This window comes from Mustela putorius, unplaced genomic scaffold, assembly GCF_011764305.1.
Source record: "Mustela putorius furo isolate JIRA1106 unplaced genomic scaffold, ASM1176430v1.1 tig00003845_pilon_pilon_pilon, whole genome shotgun sequence".
Taxonomy (NCBI): Eukaryota; Metazoa; Chordata; class Mammalia; order Carnivora; family Mustelidae; genus Mustela; species Mustela putorius.
Genome location: NW_025421998.1, coordinates 11,665,003 through 11,692,199, shown reverse-complemented (window position 1 = coordinate 11,692,199; position 27,197 = coordinate 11,665,003). Strand labels below are relative to the sequence as shown.

Here is a 27,197-nt window from a genome sequence, read left to right as displayed (position 1 = left end):
GGGTATGTGTATTACCAGCGAGCAGTTCTTTGAAAAGGCTATAGGTTTGCCCTTTTCCCTGGATTGCATTTTCACTTTTCTCTTTTTACCCTAACATGTATCGATTCTTTATACTGAATGTATCAACCCTTACGTATTGCATTCGTTGTCATTATTTTTAATGTTAGTTTTCTGTGTTGACACATTTATTAGAAGTTTGTAGTTTTGCATTGTCAACTGCCAAACATTTCTTTCAGAGTTTCTTTTGTTGTTGTTATGCTTAGATGCGGTGTTCCATCCTCTGATGTTTAAGGTGTGAAGGTCTCCTTCTGCACTGTCTCTACTGGTTCCAGGGACCTGCCTTCTAATTCTTTAGCGTATTGCTTTATTTAAATTATTTGAACTTTATCACTACTCAGCAGGAAGTCTGCTTCCTCTCTTCCTCTGCCTCCCCCCTGTCATATTCTCTCTCTCTCTCAACTAAATAAAAATCTTAAAAAAATAAATTATTTGAGCCTTAAAGCAAATATTAATAGTTTCTGGGGCTTATTTCTCTTCCTACTGACAGTTTTTCTGCCTCTCACTAAATAACTTTGAAGATAGGCTTTGTAACTGACTGGCATTATACTATATCCTTGTTATAACTTGTTATTTTCTATATAATTATAATAATACTTTTACAAGTTACAAGCCTTTATTACATATTTTATATGAAGATATTATACAATATTACAAACTAAATTATAGTTGCAAATTAAAATGTCATTTGTTGTATTTTATATTATGTATGATAATAAAATAGAATTCATATTTGTATTTTATATAAAATTCTCTTATTACATTTTATATTTGTATGTACATATTTCATAAAATAATTTTCTTAAAAGTAATTTTCATATGATAATTTCCTTTTTCTGAAATATATTCTCTGTTTTCCTTTTCTTGACATGTCTTTTTATTGATTTAGGATTTCATTTAGGTTCATAGTAGATCTTATTGCTTTTATTTCTCATAACACATCCACATTTTCCGTGAAGGTCACTCATCTCTCGTTCATGTTTTTGTACTGTCGCTAAAAGGTTCTGTCCTTGTAGCTGTTGCTCCTCAGATATTGAAATGCTGCTAAGTCTTTGGACACGTGTGTCATGGGCTGTCTAAATAAAAGATCCACTTAAAAAGTGTTTTGGGGGGTTCTGTAAGATTTGCATAGAGAAAGTTGTTGAATTTACCACAGTAGGGTTTTTTTTTTTTTTAATATTTTGTTTTTTTATGTGATAGAGAATGCCAGACACAGAGCATGAGCAGCGGGAGGGGTTAGGGGAGGGGCAGAGGGAGAAACAGACTCCCCACTGAGCAGAGAGCTCGATGCAGGGGGCTCAGTCTCAGGACCCTGAGATCATGACCTGAGCCGAAAGCAGATGCTTCACCGACTGAGCCCCCCAGCTGCCCCAACAATAATAGTGTCTTTATCTACGTGTTGGTTTGACTGTGTGGTCCAAGCCTGGCGTCTCTAGGACAGGGCTTACTCATGGGCTTCTTGTCTTTCCCCGCAGCATGGAGGAGTGTGAGGCTCTTTGCACGAGACTTGCCATAATGGTCAAGGGCAGCTTCAGGTGCCTCGGCTCCCCACAGCACATTAAGGACAGGTATGTTGCATGAACGCTGTGTGTTGTTTGTATACATGTTTGCTGTGCATGTGCTGCACATGTATTTCTCGTCCCATTGAACTGTTTGCCCTAAGTCAGCAGCGTGATGCACCTGTTGCCGATGATGCTCTGGAGCCGGCACGATCCAACCCCCTTGCCGCCTGGGAAGGGAGACAAGGGCTGAGGAGGTGAGGGTGGGCGGGATGCACACGGACCCAGCCATTCCCCGCCACGTTCATGGCTTCCTCCGGGAGGACAGGCACTCTTTTTGTGACAGTCAAGATGGAGAGAGGACAAAAACATCCTTGCTGATACAGAATATCTTCCACACCATTGTCCAACCCTCGTCCAGGGTAGATCGGGGGGGGCCTGTGTTATCTGCCGCTGCCGTGCCGTGGAACAGGTCTGCTCTGAGTCAGGAGGGAACACGGGGCTGTTGTGGTTGATTTTCATTTGGACTCGTAAGGACTGAAGATTTTTCCTGTGTACCCCTTAGATTTCTTCCTTGCCGATTGTCTTTTCATGTCTTTTCTGTTGACTTTTTGGGATCGTCATGATTTTGCTGTCAATCTCTACAAGCATGTTTCTGTACCAGTATTAAAGTCTTCGAAACTTCGGGTCACCTAAACTATTTTCACAGTTTCTGGTTTCCTTTTAACTTGCTGTTTAACTTTTGTTTCTGATACAGAATAATTTATTAATATACGTTGATGAATTTTTTTCATTTAACCAGTGTTTTTGAAGTTGGAATTTGCAGGCAGAGGTTTGTTAAACATATCTATATATTAAGTTGAAATGTGTTTATTTCACAGAGCAAATATCACAGGATGCTTGTTGTCCTGTCCCGGGGAGCGAGTATCCACTTTCCAGTGGCTCGGAGCTGGGTGCTGCCTGGACAGCCGACCCTGCTCCTGCTTCCATGTGGGGTCGGTCACTTATCAGATCAACCTGCTGGAAACTGTTCTCAATATGTACTCCGCTCACCTTTAATAAGTGTCATCAAAAGAAAAATAATATTTCACACTCCCTAACCTTTATGAATGCTTACATAAAGTTTTATAGCCCATGCCTGATTGTTAGCTGATTTATGTCTTAGCTTAGCTACCTTCCTCTCTCCAGCTTTTTGCAAGTTGGCTGGAGGAGGCAGCCCGGGGAAGCATAGGGGAACCGAACTCCTCCAGCGGGGTGGTTTGTGTCTCACCTGCTCCTGGTTTTAGTTCTGATAATGCGTCCTGTGGCTGAAGGTGGAATGTTAGTAATGTGTGAGCCCTACAGTGACCAAGCAGGAACTGGCTCGTGGGGGATTTGCCCTAACTCATTGCAAAACGTGATTTGTGAAACTAGTATTTTCCTGCAGCAAATAAACTGATGACATCTGTTTTTGTAATATGAGATGGAAGATGAAGGGTTAATCCTGATGTGGACCCAGGAGTCCCCAGCATCTGTGCCTGCTGAGGTCCCTGTGGCTGAGGGGCTTCCTGCATGGGGAGTGTGGGCTCCTTCCCCACTCCTCTGCGCTCATAGCCCATGGGCACGTCACCCTCCTCGGTGGGCTTTAAGCAGATGTGACACGCCCACATTGGCTTTCAGCCCTGCTGTCCCCCACATGGGTGTCCTGCTGTCTGATGGCATCTCCATGTGTTGTGACCCGGAGAGGTGGTTACCCTAGAATTTTGGTCTATTCTTATGTTGTGCTGAGCCCCAGGGCTGTGTGAGAGGGGCCACTGGGCACCTGCAGGGGGGCCCTGTCTACTGCCCCTGTAGGCATCACACAGCCTGTCTGTCCAGCGTCCCTGGCTGGGGACGGGTCACCGTGAGGCCAGGCGAGTGTGCAACATGTAGAGGAGGACCTAGCTCAGGCCACGTGCGATATGCAGAGAGGCTGATGCTTTAGAGGCGCTGGGGGGGGGGGGGGAGGTGGGAGGAGCTTCTGTGGCAGTTGCCCTGGAGAAACCTGAAAGTCACAGCTCAGCCCCGGCAAGTCTGAGTCTCAGAGCAGCCGCAAAGCTGGCCCCCACTATGGACAGGAGGGGTCAAGATCAACCTGGGACTCACATGAAGAGGGAGGAGACAGTGAGGGTGGAGCAGGGGTGAGGGAGGCGTGCTGACACAGCGTTTGGAAGAGACCCTCCTGAGCTCAGATGAGGGGTTTCCCTGTGGAGATGCAGGGGTGGGTGCGCTGGGCCTGTCTTTGGCTCCGAGGCATCTGCCTCATGGGGTAGCTGATGCCAGGAGCTGTAGGAGCTGGATGGAGAGGACTCACGGAGCCAAGTGGAGGGTAGGGCAGGGCAGGGAAGGGGCTCTCTGGGCTGGAGACACCCGCCCCAGCCTCCCACAGGCACTCCTTCCTGCTGCGCCCCTGGCCCTGACCATCCTCACCCTGCTGCCCTGCCCCCCACCTGGAGGCTTCCTTCTTCCACGCTCCCCTCCCCTGGCTTCCCGGTGCTCAGCATTTTTGTCCCTCTGCGCTCCCATTCCCAGCCACGAGCAGCTTCTCTTCTGTGGCATCTAAGTGTGTTCTCCCTGCCCTGGGGTCGGTCTGTGCACAGCTCCATTTCCTCAAACCTGCTTCATTCCAGCTGGACACTGCGCCCTGGGATAGCACAACCACGGTCTCCCATCGTCCAGCATCGTTGGGACCTCCTCACTCTTTCAGAGATGCCCTCTGAGAGCACTGAGAGCCGGTGCTGGAGGCCTTGTCCGGGGAAATGCAGGAGAGCCACCCTGCAGAGGACAGTCACAGTCCTGAGATGTCTAGGCTTTCACTCCCTGGAGGAGGAACATTGCCAGGCTCTAATTCACTCCTTTACTGACTTGGTGTCCCAAGTTCTGGACCTTGTTAGAACTTCTTAGAGCATCTTGTGCATTATTTCTGCAGCAGTACACACTGTATCTAACTGTACAATTCCAACATACCACTAAAATGCTGTTTGCTCATAAGAACCAAGTCCAAGGTTAGCGACCGTGGTCATCCTCTGGTATTTCTATGAAGAAGCCAATCACAGACTTCTAGTTGGACAACCTATGGGGTTCTCCTGACTCTGGCCTGGGTTTTCCTGTTCCCTGCAGCTTCTCCTGAGCTAGCAACCTCCTATCTCACTTCGAGGCCAGGTGGGAAGTTTATCTGACATTGGGAGCTGCTTGGCCCGAAGGACAGGTGGGGTCCAGAGAACAGGAGGTCAGGACCTAGGCCTCTCTGGGTAAAGTGGCCTTCTCCCCAACCCCATCACACACCCTGACCTCGTCCCTATGCCTCCCTGCCTCCCTCCCACCACTGTGACCTCCGGCCTCTTAGACTTGAGAAGTTGTGTCCCTACCCCGTGTCAGCCGCGTGCCTCTTGCTGGCCATGAGGTCCTCAAAGACGGCTCAGATGCTGCCTCAGCCTCCCTCCTTCCCCAGCGCCTTCACCACACCCACCCTGGATGTCTTCACTCTTCCTGGGGGGCCTCCCCCCCCCAGTAAACATCCCCCCCACACCAGTTTGTCCTCAGTGGCCACAGAGCCTGGACGAGACCTCTGGCTTTCCTCTGCCCTGTTCCAGTGCTCTGGATGGTCTCCTTTCAGGCTCAGGAAACCGGGCCACATGCCCTTCTCCCCTTTTGGCCTCTTCCCTTTGCTCTCTGGCCACGGACAGTCATCATTTCTGACATTAGCATCCATGAGCTGCAGTGCTGGAGCAGCTCTCCATGAGGTCTGGCCCCTTCTCGGGGACCACCTTTGTTTTCTGTTCTCCGGTGTCCGGCCATCCCCCTCTCCTACTGTCCCAGTTCTCTCCTTCCGTCTGGTGGCCGTTCAGTACATGTGATCCCTTCCATACCGGCCAGAGCTCTGGGCACAGCTCTTCTGGCATCCGGGGGTGATGTCAGGAGCCATGGCAGCTGCGGGCCTTAATCTGCGCCTGTTCTCGGTGCTCTGTGCACGAACTAGTTGGCTCCTCCTCGCACCCCTGTGAGCTGGCTCTCGGTATTACCTGCCTCTGCAAGTACAGAACATGAGTCAGAGAAACGTGGAGCCTGTTCCTGGCTGGTGGGCGGAGGAGCTGGGATTGGAACTTGGGCTTCTGATTGCGCTTTGTTCTGTGGTGTATGTTCTCAGGACAACCCCCACTAGGTAACCACAGAGAGGGGCTGGTGGGGCTGGGGCTCCGATCTCTCCTGCAACCCAACTCTGGACGGTGTTCCCACGCCCCCATTCTGGCCAAGGCCCTGATGCCCATTCATTTAACAAGTGCTCTCTAATATCCTGAGATGGTAGAAGCCGCTTGTCCGTCCACCCCTCAGGGTGGGCTCACTAACTGCCATTCACCCTTCTCTGCCTTTGTTTCTATTTCTGAGAAGGATATTTGCCTCTTTATCAACTGTTTGTCTTCTTCCTGTGTGACCATCCCACGATCTCCTTTCCTTTTGAGACCTTCGTTTGGGGGATTTTCTCTTCTCTCCTATCTTTGATCTTCTGTTTCAGTTATGAACTATGTCCATCTCTTAGTAACAGAACATCAGACACGCTGATGTAAGTGTATCCATTGACTGAGGCATGTTCACTTTTTACATGCAATAAAAGTCCAGAAGTACCTGGTTTTGGCACTGGTTCAGTGGCTTAAGTCTTTACAGTCTTCTTGGTCCCAGAATGGCTGCTGAAGCTCCACCCATCACATCCTTGTTCTAGGCAACAAACAAGAGGGAGCGGGAAAGACAAGCTGTCTGTAAGCCCTACCCACCCACTTGTGCTTTTGTTTTGTCAGTTGCCCTGGTTACTAGGAAGCCCAAGAAATGTAGAATTTAGCTGGGCATTTTGCCACTTAAATAAAGTTTCTGCTGAGGGATAAGACAAGGGACAAGATGTTGGGGGGCTGTCTACAGTCTATCATGCTCCTGATTGGATTCTTTCCTCAGATGGGCATAGCTCATTAGGTTGAAAAGTGTATGCTCTTATGGGAGCCATTACTGTGTGTGTGCACGCATGGATGGACGTGTGTGTGTGTGTGTGTGTGTGTGTGTGTGTGTACAAAGAGGAGCTGGAATGCAGGGGAGGCCTCCTGATGGCCAGGAAGGGCTCTGGGGATGCCCCATGCTCTGGGGCACTGACACTTCGGTCCCCAGGAACTGGGGATGCATCCCCAGATTCTCTCCAGGGCTAACTGGAGGGCGTCCTGAGACCCAGGAACTGGGGATGCATCCCCAGATTCTCTCCAGGGCTACCCGGAGGGCGTCCTGAGACCCAGCGGGCTGTGAGCATGTTCACGACCCACCTGGCGGGAACCAGCCACATCGGCCTATGGCACCTGTTTGCTTTCCCCTACCCTGGGACTGACTAAAGCAGAAAATCAGGTCTGAGTGTAAAAGAAGTCCTCCCTAGTGTGGGGGAAATCAATCATGCTTCTGAAGCCTTGAGGTTGGAAGTTTGCCAGGCCGATTTCTTAGTGGGGAAGGAGGATGAGGCTATTGACGTATTCAAAACAAAACAAAACAAAAGCTTTAGAAATAAAATCCTCAAGATTATGGGAACTTTTCTTTGTATTTTTTGAGACTTTATTTGAGAGGGACAGTGAGCAAAAGAGAGAGCATGAGTGGGGTGAGGGGCAGAGGGAGAAGCAGGCTCCCCACTGAGCAGGGAGCCCGATGTGGGGCTCGAGCCCAGGACCCTGAGATCGTGACCTGAGCTAAAGGCAGAGGCTTAACCAACTGAACCACTCAGTCACCCTGAGATCTTTTATTTTCTTGAGTCATCCAAGTTGAAGACTTCAGGAATCAAAAGTAATAAGGGAATCAATTTTGAAGGAGGCTGCCATCAATAAGGTATATAGCCGTTTTACTCAGAATGTAGAGGGTACTCCGGAAATTTTGTTTGTAGGTTTTTCTCTAAGAAATGGAAGAAGGCATTGTGATGGTGGAGGTCTAAAGCTACCGCCATCTGACTGGCTGAAAATTAACACGTCACCTTCAATGACACCATATGCTCAGTGTGGCAGCTTTGACTTAATGCTTCTAGAAAACATTGCTACGACTATCAAAGCTTAGATTAAGATGACACCACCCAATAATAAACTGGTTTAAAAATTTAAAAATGAAACAGATAATTGAATACGCTTATGTCACTGTCATAAATGGGGAGGGAAGTTTGCACACACTCCCGTGTGATGATTTCTGCCATGGCGTGCAGCTGTGGGATGACGGGCCGCTGAATTCTATCCTGCATTTTGCTTTGTGTTCAGGCATCATTGAATTCAGCTGCTTCTGCCCACCCCTGAATTAACTGCCTTTACCATACAGGGCTCTTTTCAGAGAAAGGCACTTGCTGGCTTTTACTCCCTCGGCATGTGTCCTCACGATGATGCACAGCATTGTCTTTCCATTTGCTTTCATAGCATCACGTCACAAGAATACAATCCACATTGCTCTGATGTGGTTCCCCAGGAAGGGTTTCTGGGCCACCTGACGTTCTCGTGCTGGACATCTCAGCTGGATGCCTCTGGTCTTGGAAATTCGGGTCATGACCAATGTCATCCAGAGTGGTCACTTCACCAAAGGGGACACTCCACTTTCCCTTTCTAATACAACCTGATAAGAACACTCAGGTAGAGAAGGTGGGAAGTAGAAGTGTTTGAGACATTGTTTCACGGGTTCAGGTTCAGGTTCACATTGTGATTCTGCTCGTGGGTACACATGGGGTGAATGCTGGTCTTAGGAGAGACAACAATGGCATGGTCTCTTCCCCACCAGATGTCAAGACCCTCGTGCTTCAGAAAAACCCGGTAGTGTTAGATGACGTCATTCAACTGTGCCGCCAATATCTTTTTCCCCAGGCTTAGGACAATTTCCATAGTGGGCTGCATTGACCTTTATGTGTGTGGGTCACTGGCCCTGACCGAGTGCACCAAGAGAGAGACCATGCCCATTTGTAGAAGTGTAAGTCACCCCAGATATTAGCTGGGCATTTGGCCATGCATTTCCCAGCTGTGAGGACCTGCTGCAGAGGGGCCGAAGAGATAAAACAGGAGAGGGGCCTGCAGCTTCAAGGGTATGGATTCATAGGGAGCGACATCGCTTTCTGTGCCACTTCCTCCCTCCCTTCTTGATTACAGATGTGATGGTTAGAGACGAAGCAGCCATCTTGGAGCATGAGGCAGCCTCCATGATGGAGGCCAGTGAGCAGAGGAGTAGGGACAGAAGGAGCCAGATGAGTGACTTACCCTTTCTGAGCTGTCTGACATCAGACTTTCAGCTTGCTAATGTCCCTCCTCCTCAGAGTTTTCTGTCACTCATACACGAATCTGAACAGATGGATACACCTTGGCACATATTGCAGTGTTAATTTGTTTACTGGATTGTTTTCAGCTTCTTCCCAGTGGAATGGAAGCTCTCTTGGGAGGAGGCCTTTCTGTTTGTTTATTTCTGGGTTCCTGATATTTGGGACAGTGCCTGGTCTGTGATAGATGCTCAACGTGTTTGTTGAACAAAGAGTAAGGGAACGAGTGAATGAAGGTCGAGTTTCTGCACATGGCAGTCTGTCCCGTCAGGTGGGCACAGCTGGACGTGAAAAAGGAATCTGACTATGACAGCCCTTGGGTTCTGTCTAACTGAACAAACAACCAGTACTAACAATAATAATCAACACTTTTGGTTGACTTTCATTCAGTTCCCACTTAGCTCCAGACAGGGTGAAGCCTGCTTTTTCTAAAAACACTCTGCATCACCCACACTTGGTTTGCTGCCTTAGAGACTGGGCTCTGTCTGTACTCAGCGTCTCTCTACTAGCAGGAACTTCCAGGTGTGTGATTTGGGCCTAATTGCAGCCATGGCCCTGGTAATAGTCCCTGTCACCTTCTCTGCTGGATGGCTACATTCAGCACCAATGCCCGCTGGTCTGCTGACAATTAATGTGCAACCCAGAAAGCAAAAACGTGCCTTTCTAATGCTCCACCATAAACAACGGGATCATGAATTCTGATCGCAAATGCAGCCTGGGCTTGAGAAGACAGCCTCACCAGGGGATGGACTCCTGTTAGGTCGGAACCATATTTGGAATATTTCTCCAAAGAAGGTATCCGGGTGGCCGACAGACACATGAGAAAATGATCCACATCATCATCATCAGGGAAATGCAACTCAAATGCACAATGAGATACCACCTCACACCTGTCAGAAGGGCTGAAATCAACAGCACAGGAAACAGCAGGTGTTGGCGAGGAGGAGAAAGGGGACCTTCGTGCACCACTGGTGGGAATGCAAGCTGGGGTGGCCACTCTGGAAAATAGTATGGAGGTTCCTCAAAAAGTTATGATCTGGCAGTCTCACTGCTGGGTATCTCCCCAAAGGAAATAAAATCACTACTTGAACATACCTGCACCCATGTTCACTGCAGCACTGTTTATAGCAGCCGAGGCATGGAAGCAGCCCACCTGTCCACTGGTGTATGAGTGGATGATGAAGATGTGGTCTGCATGCACACACTCATGCACACATACAAAACCACACTAGAATATTACTCAGCCATAAAAAGAACAAAGTCTTTCATTTGTGACAACAGAGATGGACCACAAGAGCATTATGCTGAGTGAAATAAGTCAGACAGGAGTGGTGCCTACTTGGCTCAGTCGGTTCAGCATCTGCCCTTGGCTCAGGTCATGATCTCAGGGTCCTGGGGTAAAGGACTTGGCAGGTTCTCCACTTGGTGGTGAATCTGCTTCTCCTTCTCCCTCTGTGATCTCTCTTGCTTTTGCTCTTTCTAAATAAATAAATAAAACATTTTTTCTTTAAGAATTAAGTCACACAGAGAAAGATAAAAACTATATGATATCACTAATATGTGGAATCTTAAAGGAAGAAAGGGAGGAAAGAAGGAAAGAAAATTCCTTTCCTAATTTCCTTATTTTATTTTCTGTGGATACAGAAAATAAACTGGTGGTTGCCAGAGGTGGGCCAGGATTTGGGAGATTTATTTACCGGTTCGTATGATACATCTTTTTCTGTTCTTTTACTTCCAGTCTCTCTGCATCTAAGAATTCGAAGTGTATCTCCCATATGTCATATGTGGCATATTTTGGGGTCTTTTCTGGTCTCACGATCTCTGCTTTTTATTTGGATCATTTAATCCATTCACATTTAATATTATTATTGGTTATGGATTATAGATAGAATTGGATTACTGTCATTAGCTAGGTTTGCACTTTCACCTTTGCTTTCTGTAAGTCTTCTGTTGCTTTCCTTTAGCTGTTTCTCCTTTATTGCTTTTTTTTTTTTTTTTGCATGAAGTGAGTATTTCCTGGTATTTTCTAACAGAGTCTTAATTTCTTAATGATTTTTCCCGTATAGTTATATTTTTTGTTATATCCTTAATGGATGCCCCAGGGCTTGCCAGATACATCCTGACTCGTCACAATAAACTTCATGTTTAAGATAACCTAGTTCCAGTGAGATGTGAAAATGTTCAAGATCACTTGCCTGCCTCTCGGTGTTATGTGAGAGACGTAGCATTTATCAGTGTTACCAACTAAGAATAGGTTGCTGTCATTATGACTCATTTAATTTTTATGTCTTTTAAAGGAGAGCAAGTATATATTTACAGCCTTTGTTTTATTAACTTCCTTATGTAACATTTCTGGTTCTCGTCCTTTTTTCCTGTGGATCGAAGTTACCATCTGGAGCCCTTTTCTTCCTCGGACACAGCTTTGCCTTCTCTCACCTCCTTTGGGCTGTTACTGGCAAGTTTATTACATTTCTGTATGTCATAGGCCCAATAATACAGCTGTGTATCATTACTATGATTGCTTCTACACTCACCTAAGAGCGGAAAGGAGAAAAGATGTGCATTTGTACTGTCTGTTGTAATTGGATCGTTACCTTTACTCATACTGTCTGTTTTCTCATGTGGGTTTGAATTACTGTCTGGAGGCTGAAATGAGTGTTTAGTATTTCTTGGACGGTGGGTCTTCCAGTTCTCTCTGTTTTTATCACAAAATATTTTCATTTTGCCTTCATTTTGAAAAATAACATTTCTGGACATAAGATTCTTGGTTGGCAATGTTTTGGGGGGTGTGTGTGTGTGTTTTAGAAGTTTAGATGCTTAAATATTACTAAATGGTAACAGTTAAATGGATTCTGGTCCCCAGTATTTCTGATGAGAAGTCAACTGTTAATCTTGTTTATGGCGTCCTACACTTCTGTGAGGCTCTGCTCATTTTTCTTGTTGGGTCACATCTCCATCAATCTATCTTCAAGCTTACTAATTCTTCCCTTTGCAGAGTCAAACTCTTGAGCTTCTTTATTTCAGTTGTATTATTTAACCCAGAATCTCCATGTGGGCCTTTTTCATCATTTCTGCCTCTGGTCCATGGGACACTAGCATCATACCTTCTTTTGGCTTCTTTAATCATGGTTTCTTTGGATTCTTTGGATACATTTATCATTGCTACTTTGTCGTCTTTGTTAATCCAACATCTGGCTGCTTTCACAAGCAGTTCCTGTTTTACTTTCTTTCCTGGCATATGGGTCATTCTTTCCTGTTTCCGTATATGTGTCATCATTTTTTATTGGAAACTGGGAGTTTTGAGGATGTATTGCTGCAATTCTGGACTCGGGCCTCCCGCCACTGGGGCTTGTTGTGGTTTTCTGCTTGATTCTGTGTTTAGTGACTGCTTGGATAGTTTTAGTGGACCTGTTTCTGCCGCACTACAAGGTGAATTTTCCACTCTGCTCCTCAGCGGGCAGCCTGGGGTGTGCCCACGGTCCCCCGGAGTGTGGGTGGTGGCGCCTTGGGCAGAGCTCTCCACCTCACCTCTTGCCCACACGCCCACACTCAGCTGTTAGCATCACTGATTGTGGACCGACTATTCTATTGGTTTCGACTATGTCTTAGGACACAGATTGGTCCACAGTCTAATCCAATCAAATAAGGGCTTTTTTTTTGGATCCTATTTATTTATTTTGGAGAAAAAGGGTGATCAGGGGGAGGGACAGAGGGAGAGAGAGAGAGAGAGAGAATCTCAAGCAGTTTCTGTGCTGAGTGCATGACCTGAGATCATGAACTGAGCTGAAACCAAGCGTCAGATGTTTGACTGATGGAGCCACCCAGGCGTCCCCTCGTCTTTTTAAATGTATCTTCTTTGACTTCCTGTATGCCCTAATGACCATTTCCAGAGATTTTAAATGCTGCCTTTGATAGTTATTATCGTTTTTGCTAGGGAACAGGTTTGTGGAACTTTTCACACCATCCTGCCTGAAGTCTGGCCATCTGTTTTCAGAAGCATCTGCTTACATCCACTTCCTGCTGGTCTTACACCGATACCCAGAACGACTGTGACCTTACAATGGAGTGTTCACGCTAATTGTTCTGAGGCTTTCGTGAACATCTGGTTTCCTAATGCCCCTGCTTCCCTCCCGCTCGTGTACCTGTTTATAGTTTAATGTACTTGCTTATAAAAGCACATTTGAGTGATTAAATGACACTCCCTGAGGGGAGGTACCAGTGTTTGGATGAGGGTCCGTCTAGGAAATCCCTGCAACAGGTTGTTTACAGGGTATCCGGGGAGTTGCCTTGCGTACCGACTTCCTCACGCTGCGTCATGAGAAGCCGGCCCCCGCTGGCATGCGCTTTGTTATAGACCATCTGGGTTTCGATCTGTCATTCTAGGGATCCAGAGAAATACTAGGAAAATAGTGTTTTGATGCTTCCTCCCTGGAGTCTTCCCTGCTCATGATAGACTTAGGAAGACTTGTCTGCTTTGATGCCCTCGGGGGTTCTGTTGATTCCTGGCACATTAGGTCATCCCTGTGCCCTTTGCCCCTGGAGAGTCCTACCCAAGCACCTGCTGCCTGGTGTGGGAGCCAGGTCAGTCCTGCGGTGGCCCCTCTATTGTCCGCAGCACCCCCGGCATCGTTCTCGGAAGTATTCTCTGACCTCAGTCACTTTCCTGATGTCCGTGGAATGTGAAGCTGGGAGGGGGGGGTGCCGCAGAACTTTCAGTCCACCTAGCCCACCCTGTACCATCGACTGCTGGCTCTCCTGCCTCTCCAGGCTACTGACATGGGCCCGCCCTGGGGTCCCACGCGGAAGTCCCAGCCATATTTTGGCACCAGGGACTTTTGCCCAGAATCTGTCTGCCTGAGAGGTCTTCTCAGCAAAGAGAGGGAGGCTGCTCCTGAGAGCCGTTCCTCTCTGCTAAGAAAGACATTCATCTTTCTGATCCTTCTGTTATTGTTTTAGAGGCTGTGCTACATGGGGTAGCTGGAATCAGTAGGGACTGTTTGGGAATCCTCTGAAACTGAATGTGGAGAAGCATTCCCAGAGGGCCGCTCCCCCCCCCCCCCAAATCACAGCCCCACAGAGAAGTGCGTTTGCTGGTGTGTCTGCAGTGGAACCATCCCCTCCTCGGCCGTGCTCTCTGTGTGGGGGCCCAGCAGGGCAGGGGTCTGGCTGGGAAGGCTCCCCCTGCTAATGGTGGTGTGGTCCTCCTCCCCCACGTCTCGCCTGGCACGGCCTCGGGGCCCAAACCAGCCCGGTTGTTTCCCTGGAGCGTTTGCTTAATTCCGTTGCTGAGCTCACGGAGACAAACCGGGAGGAACATGGCTGCATCTGTCCCCACTGCCTTTCCAGGTGCCTGTGGGTGTGACACCAGCTGGGTGGCCTCTTACAGCAGCGAGAGCTCCAGTGGTGGCCACAGTACGACACTGGATGTGGCAGGACATCGGTTTAGCTGCTAGAAACCTCCCTTACCCTTCCAGTATTTATGTCACCCCAGATGGACGGACACCCGACCCACAGAAATTTCATTCTCTTTGATAATCAGCATTGGATTTTATTTCCTTTAGGACAATGTGCCACTTCGTAAGATTTTCTTCTTTCTTTCTTTCTTTCCTCTTTCTTTTTTTTTTAATTTGAGGATTTTATCAATTGGCTTGAGAGAGAGAAAGCACAAGGAAGGGGAACAGCAGAGGGAGAGGGAGAAGCAGACTCCCCGCTGAGTAAGGAGCCCGATTCAGGACTTGATCCCAGGACCCTGGGACCATGAGCTGAGCCAAAGGCAGACACTTGATTACTGAGACCCCTAGGTGCCCCAATAGGATTTTCATTTTAGGATCTTTGTTCTCTTATGGAGATTTAATGGGGCCGTGCTTGGAGCCTTGAAGAGCGGTAAGACCACATGAATTCCTTTCTGTCTATTCTCTGTTTGTTTGTGGCTTTTGGAACCACAGAAAGAAAATACAAATTGGAAACTGACCCACCCTGCTCACTGAAATAATGTTGGTGGCTGTCTTAGAGACGCTTGCTTTTCTTGCCTGTTGGAGGATTTCTGTAACTCTGTTGATCAGAATCACACACATAACTCATTTCAACAATGAAGACATTTTTCAGATCCTTCTGCTTCAAGCAGACATCGTCTTCCATTACTCAACATGGAAACCATGGTGTGGGGATTTCAGCTTGGTGGATAATGGCTCCATTTACAGTCCAACTTTCTCTTTAGAAATGATAAGGGAAATAAGGAAGAAATGCCTATTTGTCAGGATGGAGAAATGTAGACAATCTCTCATACCATTGTCAGCTTGACAAAAGGCATGGTTTATCTACCTAGATTCTGGAGTCTTTCTGAAATGAAGGAAGGCATTCAGAGATCATGAAAACACATGGGAGACCGAATGAGAGAGTCAGTCTTACAGCTGTGACCTCACTGCACACTACCCACCCCCACCCGCTGAAAACAAAACGTTGCATGGTTCTTGATTGTCGGGTAAAATGCTATCGTGTCGGAGATGAGGCCACTTCTCTCCCTCCTGCCAATGTGGCTGTTGCTGCACGCCTCCAATGGTCCCTTTCATTATTCTAAGAAGAAAGGAAAAAGCGATAGAAATGTAAGTCCATTTTTGCTAATGGGAGAAGAGAGCAATCCTGTTGTTAGGTCATCAGATTCTAACAAGGGACTTAATGCACCGGTGATTCATCAAATGGGGGCTCTGCTGTGGCATCCAGTGGGCGAGAGGGCTGCTCTGTACCCCTGCGTGCACAAGGGAAGGGCACCCTGATCCCCAGGAGCTCAGTGGGGTCTTCACCCGGCAGAATCAATTTGGAAAGTGACACTCTGGCCGTAGAGGGGAGCTTCATGGACAGAGGTGTGTCAACGCGGGCCAAGCTTCTCTTTACTGTGAGGCTGTGTCTCTGACCCACTGAGATGCTGCTTGTAAACTCAGAAGGCTGTGGAGGGTCTTTGCCAGGACCATTTGTCCCCCAGGAGAAGCTCGGGCACAAGCTGCTGAGATAACTTCGGCCCGCTCTCCTTGCAACCATTCTGATCAGCGCAGGCAGGGATGAGAATGTTTTCTGGACCAAACTTGACTGGGGCTGAAGTAAGAAAGGCAGCCGTGATGAAGGGACTGGTTTTGGAGTAAGGCAGCCTGCTGTGTTGCACCTCTGCCAGAAGGAGCGGCGTGACAGTGACCAGTCTCCAGACTCTTTGCGTCTCCCAGTTCCACCTTTTATGAAGAGGCAGTGCCATCTGTCATGTTCTGTGGACACAGGATACTTGGCGAGAAGGTGGAGGTCGGAAGAAGGCAAGTGTGTGGACCATGACACAGGACCCCGCCCTGTGCCGTGTTGGCACTCCGCTGACCACAGTTGGGCCATGCTGTCCTCTGTTCCTTGGCCGCTGTGTCAATTGAGCATGTCACCCAACCTCCAGGCTATCTCATTTCACTTTTGTAAAAGAGGGACCGACATAGCAGCCTCGAGGTCCTTGGGGACAGAACAGGGCATCTGTGCTCAGTGCTTCACGATGGAACCCGTGTGCCCCATGCTCGCGACTTCTGTGGACAGGATCATCTCTCGGACCCTGACGAGGAGACGCGGCAGTGTCCGGCTCAGTCGGGTGCTCTCACAGCCAGCCGCCTGCCTCCCACTCTTCTCGCTTGCTCCCCGCTCGCTGACATCTGATGTGTTAATGAGCAAAACTGACACAAACTTCTGTCATCATGATGTGTTTATGTCTTTGTTTTTATTCTCATGTGTGTCTCCCACTGACACACTGCTTGTCCTTGCTTGAACACTAGTGACGCAGATGACTTTCAGTGTATGTGGACCAAACTCTATCCTGGACAGCGGCCAAATGAAGGTTACAGGCACTTCTGTGAGCAGATAACGCTGTTCATTTCTCTTTCCGTGATTGCCGGCTGTGCGCATGGCGGGGGCACGGTGGTGAGCCGTGTCAGTGTGGTGACCGCACGCATAGACGAAGGATCTTTGGCTGCTTTGAAAGCTTTTAGACTGGAAAGTGCACGAATCAAAGAAATCCCTGACGGAAGTTAGATCATGGCTTGAGTGTACAGGTGACAGGCAGAAAGGAGAAAGCAAAGCTGCCGTAAATTAGATTCCTGCATTATGCACGAATTCACTGACCTGCAGAGATTCTCCCAGTCATGACCTGGTTTTGTAACTCTCTGTCCAGGGGTCTCGTTGACTACTCCAGAGACGTCCTGACACACAAGCCAGCCTCTCTCAGGAATGTTTTCCTGCACGTGTTCTCCTTTCCTCGAAGAGCTTCATAATTCAAGTTGTCTAGAGCAAAGCCTGACGTCGCTTAGTGCCAATGAAACTTCATTCTGAGAGAATTTTAAAAAATTAGTATGTATATGCTCATAGTAGACTTCATTAGATAGTGATTGGAATTTAGCGTGAATTTTTAAAAATGGATAAGCAAAGTATGCCAACGGGGCTGCACCCTGCGCAGCGGTGCGTGGGGACCTCCCATGCGTAGGAAGTGAGGTCGTCCGTGCACGCTGTCCCTCCCACCTTGGTGCCTCCTGTCGTGCGTGCTCTGACCCCCGCTCTCGTTGGCTCACCTGCTTTCATCTGTTTGCTGAAGAAATGTGAGCTGCTTCACGCCAGAGCAAAGGGTTCTTTCATTTGGATCGTAGCCTGCGCAGAAAACAAATTGGCCTGGGTATCTGTTCACTGCCTCGCTTAGTGCCAGACATGGCCCCAGAGAAGTTCCAAGGAAATCATGCCGTCGCCTAGCATCCTTATCAGACAGTAGTGACTCCTGAGTCCCACGTCTGGTACGTGGAGGGAGGGGAAGCTTTCCAACCCGGCCGGCCAGCCAGGCCCAGCACCGGCAGCACACGCTGTCAGACGTCATGACCATCAGACCAGAAACACGCTCCGTGCTCTCCTGTGCCCCCAGGATACAGCTTCACATGGCAGACGGAACCCACGGCTCTGCAGACCCATGTGCCTGCAGCCGTCCAGACCTCAGGGCCTCCCCACCTGAGACGTGGAAACACACACCGACGTGGGAGGCCGTGGTGAAGGTGGGGTTGGATGGGCCAGGTTGGTGGGCAGCTCAGTGTGGAGGTCCTGCGGCTGAGCAGAGGAGTGGCCAAGACACACACCTCCGTCAGAGACTCCTCCACGCAGTGCAGGAGAAGCCCCAGGAGGCTTCTCTGCCTGTTTCCATCCATATTTTGTCAACCTCATCAACAACCTCTCGGCCACGAATGGATTTGAGACCATCAGCCCTGAATGACGGGAGAGGTTGGGGCCACACTCACATCTGGAGGAAATTTGAAATCGGGGGAGGAGCAAAAATCAGAACCCGGACTAGGATCTCGGGGTGCTTCGAGTCAGTGAGCAAAGTCACGTTATCTTGGGCCTCCTCCTGCACCAGATGGATTCCCGTGTCCATGTGTGGAATGCTGAAGTAAATGAGGGTGCTTGTAAAGGTCTGGGAATGGGATCCGTTCTTTTCATTCACTGGATCATTTGACTCATAGTTATTAGCTCTAGGTACCTGGGGTAGATGTGTTAATGAGCAAAACTGACACAAACTTCTGTCATCATGATGTGTTTATGTCTTTGTTTTTATTCTCACGGGTCTTTACTGAGATGCTATTATGTGCTCCGCACCAAGCTAGGCACCTGGGACAGGCAGTAGAATAACAGTTTTTGGAAGCCCCTTAAGTTCTTGCAGGTGGCCCTGAGATCGCTCTGCGGTGTGACTATCACCTCACACGTGGTCATTTGTCCACAGCTCCACAATGGGGGGGGACCGCACCCCTCAGACCAGCTTCCCCCATTGTCCCTGCACCTGCTGGGTCTGGGTCCAGGCGGGAGATCCGCTTTATATGCTGCTCATTCCTTCTGCACCCCTGTCCCCTCTCCGCTGCCACACGTAATCCTCAGGGACCTGGGAGCCGCTATGCTTCTCAGGGGTCGGTCCCGGCCCGGGTTCCGCTTCTTGAACTCAGCGCGTTGCTTTTGGTGTGCATTCAGCCTCCGTCTTTTACTGACAGAGATTGAAGCCAGGATCTGCTGATTTTGTGTTTTAAAGATAAATCCGTATCTGTGTCGGTGGGTTACAGAAAACTGCGTAACTGAGTTCTGACGTCTGAGTATTGCATTTTTTTTTTTTTTGCTTTTTCTCTGTAGAGTTTTTTTTTTTTTTATAAACATATATTTTTATCCCCAGGGGTACAGGTCTGTGAATCACCAGGTTTACAGACTTCACAGCACTCACCAAAGCACATACCCTCCCCAATGTCCATAACCCCACCCCCTTCTCCCAACCCCCCTCCCCCCAGCAACCCTCAGTTTGTTTTGTGAGATTAAGAGTCACTTATGGTTTGTCTCCCTCCCAATCCCATCTTGTTTCATTGATTCTTCTTGTACCCACTTAAGCCCCCATGTTGCATCTCCACTTCCTCATATCAGGGAGATCATATGATAGTTGTCTTTCTCTGCTTGACTTATTTCGCTAAGCATTGTTGAAAGTCCAGACTCTCCCATCGGTTTGGAATACTTGCTTTCCTTTACCGTTTCCTTACGGGACATGGACTCAGAATTTCCCCTCTTAGGTCCGAACAGCTGTGACCGTGTTTCAATTTCATCTGACTTCCAGGTTTGGTGATGGGTATTCAGTGAAGATTTGGCTCGGTCAGGAAACAAATCGGCACAACGCGATTTCGGACTGCTTGAAGCTCCATTTTCCAGGGATCCAGTTTAAGGTAGCACTAAAATCCTGCATTCCTCCTTTGTTTTCAGCCTGAGAAATCAGTTGAGTGTGTTTGTCCTTTTCCCTGTTTTAATTCTGCGTGGTTAAGAGATAGTGCCTGCTGTGTGGCCTGTCTGCAAAGCACAGGCCACACGTCCCCACTCACAATAGCATGGCCAGTGGATATCGCGTGGCTGCCGTGAGTCTGGACACCATGCCTGTCTGACTGCTTTGTTGGGAGTCCCCGAGTGGACCGTGATTACATACCCCCACGACCTGTGGGCACAGCCCTCTTGCATGGCTTGATTTGTTCAGGAAGGAAGATTGCAGAAGGTAATGCCTTCCAGGTGTTGGCTCTTGGGTTTCTAGACTTGCTGATTTCAGCTTTACTTTACAACGAATGCCCTGCGCTTGGGACCCTAATCCTCTACTAGATGCAAAGTGTGATGCCTGGAGTAGCAGCATCTCCTTCCCCGGGGAGCTGCTTCAACCTACAAGATCTCAGGCCCCAACCTCCTGAATCCAAACCTGCCTTTAAGAAGGGGACCAGGGGACACCTACGCACATTAACATTTTAGAAGCACCACCCGTCCACAGGATCTTGGATAACTATGCGATTCCAGTGGGTCATACATAGGGTGTATCACCTATCACCTATCACCTGTGAATTCCAACGAGAGTCACGGAGTAACCCCCCGCCTTGGTAAGAAGCATGCTGTACGAGACCAGGCATTCATGCTCAGGGTCTCTTCCAGACTTCCAGTAACACCCCTGCTGAGAGTCCCTTGCACATGTGAAAAGAGGGTGGAAGATTTCCTCTCTTACCAAGAGCTGCTTGCTAGCTCACGGGGAGGACAGCAGGGAGCTCTGCTTAAAACCCGAGTGAGGGTCAGGGGCGACCATGCCTCCACCGTAAATTCCTCCTTCTTTCTCAGTAGGGCAAGGCACCTTCTTACCCCCAGGGAGGGCTTCCACATGCTGTGGCAGGGTGGGGATGTACGAGGGATGACAGAGCCATGCAGGCATGAGGAGGACCACGTACCAGCTGTGTCACCATCTCCACGTGTGCAACGGAGACCCTCAGACCCGACCCACCCTCCCGCTGCTATGGAGACGTGTGGTTTGAAGAAATGATAATTTATTTATCACTTAAGTGCAGTGTGGTCCATCTTACTGATTGCTCATCATGTGATGCAATTTACAATTTGTTTTTGGTTTTTAGGGGCAGCGTCTGAATTTGTTGGAATACCATGTTCCGAAACAGTGGGAATGCTTAGCAGACCTGTTCCGCGTTCTAGAGAACAACAAGACCTTGCTGCATATCAAACACTACTCCATCAACCCAACCACTTTGGAACAGGTATGGTACTGGGAATGCTTTGGCCGTCTGCATTTCAGTGTGGGCTCGAGGCCTCCCACAGCCAATTTTAAAATGAGCCAGATGACTTCTTGAGGTTGTCTTTTCCTTAAATTAATCACTGGCTTTACTGAATAAGACAGTTAGAGTGAGGAGGTCTGTTTCCTGTCTGCTGTCCACTCAAGGTATGTGGTCGGCAGGGCTCCCATCTGTCCACACTTACACTGGGCATTCACTGGGCAAGCCATGCCCCATTAGCCTTCCCTTCTTCGTTTGGCTCCCCCGCCCCAATGTCTAAGGGGACTGCACCATAGCTGAGCCATTGCTCACTTTGGGAAGCAAAGTGAACTGAGTGCCAGAAGATAGAATTAAATGCCACCTTCATTCTTAAGCCATATGCTCAAGGCATCCTGATTTCCAGGTGGCTTAGTGACCATCCCTACATTGAGCTGCATCCTCAAAGGATTTTCCTGTTTATGGAGGTTTCCAAATGGGTGGTATGAATGAAAGCTTTGTGGGTTTTTTTTTGAAAAGTTGGGCAGCACTTGGAGGAGATGTCCCTTTGTGCAATAGTTGAGAAGAGAAGGCTGGTGTCCTCACAGGTTCATAATGATTTTCATCATTTCTTTCAGGTATTTATTAATTTTGCTACTGAGCTACCGAAATCTTCACCATCTAGCGCGGCTGCCCCCACTGGCTCTTACCAGCCCCCTCACCTGCCTGTCTAAGGACCTAAGGGGATGTTTCTAAGAGGAATAATACCTTGTCTTTTATTCCAATTTATCACCTCGGAGGACCTGGGAGTCAGGCTCCATGTGGTCGGACCCCTTCTCTCTTCCTTTCCTCTTTGAAGCTGTTGGTTAACTCATAACCTGCCGGCTGGAAGATTGTTTCTGTAGACTTTTGGAAAGTTCCTCTCACATGGCTAATCCCTCTGACAACTGGGGTGGGGGGGACATGACAGATCCTTCATGACATGGGTGCAAGTGAACCCAGAGTCCAACCTGAGACATTTGGAGCTGTCAAAGGCTGGCCATTCCCGAACACTCCACTGTACTTTTAAGGAAACCGAGGTGGCCAGGGCTGGTAACTTTCCTAACTGGTTTATTTAGGAAATAGTACCACATACTGTTTCCTGTTTCTGTCCTCTTTCATCATCAGATAAGAGATCAAGAGGTTTTTTGTAATACTGGATATTATATGGGAAGACATATAAAAATTGCCACTTCTTTCACACAAAAGATGTTTCTTTAAAAAATTGGAATGCGGAGCTTTTTAGCAAACGCTTTAGCAAAATTAAGTCAGTTGAACTGGATACTCTATGTTGTATATAAAACTTATGCCAGATTTTCGTAGATTTTAAATATAGGCAGGGATGGAAAGAAAAAGAATGTGGATGTGTTTTCTCTTTTTAATTCATTTCTCAGTTTCCTTAATGCCTCCTGGTATTCTGAAGCATATTCTAGTTTCAAAACCAATGATGTATGATGACTAACATCATAATTCTAAAAAAAAAGAACAGTGCTGTAAACTGTCTAGTTACTTGAAATTGTACCTGCAAAATTAGTACCATATGTAGGAAATAAACATTAACTTTAAAATTTTCTAACAATTCTGCCATTCTCAGAATGACTTTTCTAGCATTTTTAGAGATAAAGTGCTATGCTGTGGCACTTGACATTGGCCAGAGACACTTCACATTCTGCACCTGAGAGCGAAATGTGTCAAGTCCTTTTGACCACCACTGAAAACAGTTTCTAGCTGGACATTTCTGAGCCACGAGATACTTCTCAACCTTCTCTGAATAACGCTTTTCTCAAATCACCATGGAGCGCTGCGTTAATTTCATTTTAAAATTTGACCTTATCTAGTTAAATTTTTGAGTGATAGTAGCTTGTGGCCAAAGGAGCCGCTTTGCCAGCACATTACTTTACTACGCAGGATTTCACCGGAAATCTGTCTTTCCTGATATCATTCGATACTGGAGATCTTTTTAACCTGTCAGGATTCAGCCAATCACAGAGACTTTTGCTGAATGATTTGATCCACGTAAATCCCATGAATTATGCTTTCTTAAGGTTTAGGGTTTAGGATTTCTTACAGTTTAAGGTTTAGGAATCCCGCCACCCCCCCCCCCCAGTTCTAACAGTCTCACTGTCAAAATGGGAGATGTACTCCTTCGTGATGATTGTTGTCGAATCCATCCATAAAAATCTGTGACCCAGGAACGTGTTTTCACTGCGGTGAATAAATGAGATGTGCTTTGATTGAACCTGATTCTTGGAATAAACTTGTGTATTTTCTGGCATCGTTAGGGATCCCGTTTAACCAAGCTAGGGAGGTAATATACCTACTCAAGATCTTTTAAAGTTTGAAAAGGTTATAATTTGATTGAGCTTCCGACTGTGATGTTCTGCTCGTAGGGATTCTTTCCCGCCCTTTGAGCCGCTGTAGTCTTCGAGGTTGTGCTTTCAGGTAAGCCTTTGAAGAATAAACAGAAAGAAAAAAGAAACTCAGTATGTGAAAGCACCATACCCCAGAAGACTGGACAGGAAAGGTCAAATCTTATGTTAGTGTTGAAAATGTCATTGCATTTTTAAGTCATGCAGATGTTTTATGCCTGTAGAGTTAAACATTTGTCTTAAGACCTTTGGGCTTATGGCCATACAATGGAGACTTTTAAATAAGCAGCCTTCTTCTGAAAGCACTCGGAGTCGAGTCCTTCATAAGGCCGAGATCATCATGATTATTCCTGTCCCAGGAACCCAGCTTTATTATAGGGTTTATCTTTACCCGGATATTTAAACAGAGGATGTATGAAAGCCCACACGCAAAAGCAGGACTGGAGAAAGCAAACACGAAGTGTATTTTTAGAACAATAAACAGTGGAGGACTTAAGGTTATAGTTAGCTTGGTTCAGTGAATGTTGAATGTTGAACCGAGAAATAGCCCAACACGACCTCTCCACACCTTTTCACGGAATATACCTCCTCCACACCCTCCATTGCTGTTTGGTGTTTGTGAGTGTGATGTGAATGCTTGAGCTTAATCACAAATTTCCACCCCCCCCCCCCCCAAATGTGGGATATAGACATTTAAAATGTTCAGACTGGTTTGAGCATGTTACCGTCTTTGACTTTGCTGTGGTGTGTTGGAGTAGTGCAGGTCTGTGATGATTTTGGTGTGGTACGCCGGTGGCCTTACCACCCAGTTTCACATCCTCGAGTAACGCCCTCACTCGTACACATGCACACACATGTTCCTCTGTTTCGTCCATACTGTTGAGCCCATTCTGTGTACACAAGTAGGCAGTTGGTACGTAAACATGAGGGTGGGAAGGACCCCCTGTCTGTGTCCTTGAGAAGCGGGCAGGTAGGTGGGGAAGGCCAGGTGGGACTTGCAGGCAACAAGCCCTGCCTGCTCAGGGGCCATGTAGTGGTTCCTCTTAACTCAGGGTGCAGGAACCAGCTTCATAGAATAGTTACCTCCTGGGTGGACCGTCACAGAGGGGGAAACGTGAACAAAGGGTATATCAGAGCAAATCAACAGTTCTCGATGGGCAATGGATATTTGCCTGCTATTCTGTTAGAAGCTCATACAGTGGCTCCACAGACATCAAAAACCCAGCTCTGCCATCTTTAGAATTCCTCTTATATGCCAAAGTGGCTGCTGGAGCACCAGCTTTCACAATATTCAAAGCAGAAAACAAACTGAATTAAGGGGGGGAAAAACACACTATTTAGAGGTTTTCTGGGGGGTGCCTGGGTGGCTCAGTGGGTGAAGTCTCTGCTTTCAGCTCAGGTCATGATCTTGGGGTCCTCGGATCAAGCCCCGCATCGGGCTCTCTGCTCAGCAGGGAGCCTGCTTCTCTCTCTCTCTCTCTCTCTCTCTGCCTGCCTCTCTGCCTACTTGTGATCTCCGTCTGTCAAATAAATAAATAAATAAATAAATAAATGTGGCGGTCTGTTCCACATCCTCAGGTGTAGGGGACATTGTCATACAGTTTTAGTTGAATCCCAAATGTGAAAAGAGAGTTCTGATTCTATGTAAGATCAAAATGGGTGCTGGATAGACAGCCCGCAATCTCTACTGTAGGAACACAGACCAAGTGGTGTGCCATTTGCATGAGAATGGAATAAAATCAATTTGGGGGCATGTTGAGTAAACCAACTAATGGCAAATGAGGACTATCTTTGGTCAGTCCATGTTCTGAAGATTTCTTCTTCTTTTTAAAAATATTTTATTTATTTATTTGACAGAGAGAGAGATCACAAGTAGGCAGAGAGGCAGGCAGAGAAAGGGGAGAAGCAGGCTCCCCGCTGAGCAAAGAACCCGATGTGGGGCTTGATCCCAGGACCCTGAGATCATGACCTGAGCCAAAGGCAGAGGCTTACATGTTCTGAAGATTTCTGTTTTCAGAGTTAAAGTAGTATGTTAAGATCTAGGGGTCAGATGCCATCTGTATTTATAAAGATATTGTCAAGTAGAATGTAGTAGCTAAGGGGAGAAAGAAGCTTATGGGTATTTTCTGTTTGGACTTAATAAATAGCCCTGTCACTTACTCACAGTGGGATTTCCTTATAAGAGTATTAATAGATAATTTTTCCTCCTGCTGGAAAGGGTTTCAAATTGCTGAAAGAATTCAGAAGCATTTTTTCTTACTTACTTGCTTTTCTTTATCATTGCAAAAGAAACATTTCACCACCTTATCAGTGAATCCATCACATTTGTCCTTACATGTGAGTGTTTTAAGGAAAAATGGGGTCCACTGAGTGAAATTTACATCTGAAACTGAGCAAGATTCATTGCTTAAAATATACATCTAAGAAAGCCTGGAGTATATCTTCCTTTTAAACAGAAGGGAATGTTGTGACCACTGTGTTGGGCATGGCATTTACATCTCATTCTTGTGGTTCGTCTTGTGAATTTCACCTATTACCAAACTGTGGTGGTATGTTACCTGGTTTGTGGTTTTGTCCTTGAGAAACTGGGAACAAGACTTCAGATCAACCTTCCTGAGACGCCCTAGTGGTGATGGGTCCGTGGGTACCATGTTTGTCACTCGCTTGCACACGGGGCATGTTCTGCCCAAATGTAGTCATGAAAAGACTTCTTTTGCCCCAGCATGAATTTAATTGAATTAGGATCTCAGACGAGGGCAAGACAGCCGTCCGGGGAGTCCACTGGCTGGGCATCAGGAGATCAGGCTTGATTTCCGGCTCGAGTGGCATCTGTTCCACTGAAACCCTGATTTTCTATTTTCTTCACTTTTATGATTAGGATGAGATCTCTAAACAGCCTAGTGAAATCAGCAAACCTCCACAGGAAGTGCACGAATATACGCCATTAGCAAAGAGAATGGAGCAGATCTACTCATAGAAATGGGATATAAGAGAATAATATGGCAAACTTTATGCAGATTATTTCAAGACAGATGAAATAGATGAGATTTTTTTGAAAACCATTAATGATCAAGGTATGTCAAGAAAACACTAGCCACATGAGAACATGAATTGGTAGCCATGGGTAATCACCCTGCCTTTAATTTACCCTAAGACAGGAGACCCAGATGGTTTTATGAGTCATACCAAAGGAGATAAACTCTATGTTATACAGCTATTTTAGGAAATAAGGAAAAAATTGCTATCAATCTCACTTTCTGAAACCAGTATAAACTTGGCACAAAAAGTTTTCCAAGAATAAAGGTAAAGCAAGTATAGAGCAACTTCAAACACTGATATAGAAATATTGGTAAGTGGACCTCAGCAGTGGGTGGAATACGGCTTATAATCAGTATGATTTATCTAAGGTTTGCAACAGTGGTTCAAAATGACAAAGGTAGGTGCCTGGGTGGCTCAGTCCATTAGGTATCTGCCTTCAGCTCGGGTGATGATCCCAGGATCACGAGCCCAGAGTTGGGCTCCCTGCTCGGTGGGGAACCAGCATCTCCTTCTGCCTGCCACTCCCCCTGCTTGTGCGCTCTCTCTCTTCGTCCAATAAATAGATAGAAATCTTTTTTTTTTTTTAAATGAGAAACTTAATGCAATCCACTGCATTCAAAGGTAAGAATGTGAATTGTCTGAAATGCAGACCAAATATTTCATGAAACAAATAAACTATATTAGGATACTAATATTTGTTAAAATTAACATTGCAAGTGAATTTCCACAATCTGATAAAATATATCTGATCCTGTACGTGAAATGTTACAAGCTGACCTGTGTTGCTCTGTGTAAATAC

The 27,197-nt window shown here is 47.1% G+C and overlaps 1 protein-coding gene across 1 annotated transcript in view; it reads left to right on the top strand.

The window, feature by feature from the left end:
• The window catches only part of ABCA13 (ATP binding cassette subfamily A member 13), a 320,465-nt gene extending 297,237 nt beyond the window's left edge, over nt 1-23,228 (top strand). The window contains exons 60-63 of the mRNA XM_045089507.1: nt 1,533-1,625; nt 19,508-19,613; nt 20,823-20,960; nt 21,590-23,228. Of these exons, the coding sequence (XP_044945442.1) occupies nt 1,533-1,625; nt 19,508-19,613; nt 20,823-20,960; nt 21,590-21,685 (433 nt within the window). The 3' untranslated portion in view covers nt 21,686-23,228. The remainder of the gene's footprint in view (nt 1-1,532; nt 1,626-19,507; nt 19,614-20,822; nt 20,961-21,589) is intronic.
• Nucleotides 23,229-27,197: the final 3,969 nt, after the last annotated feature.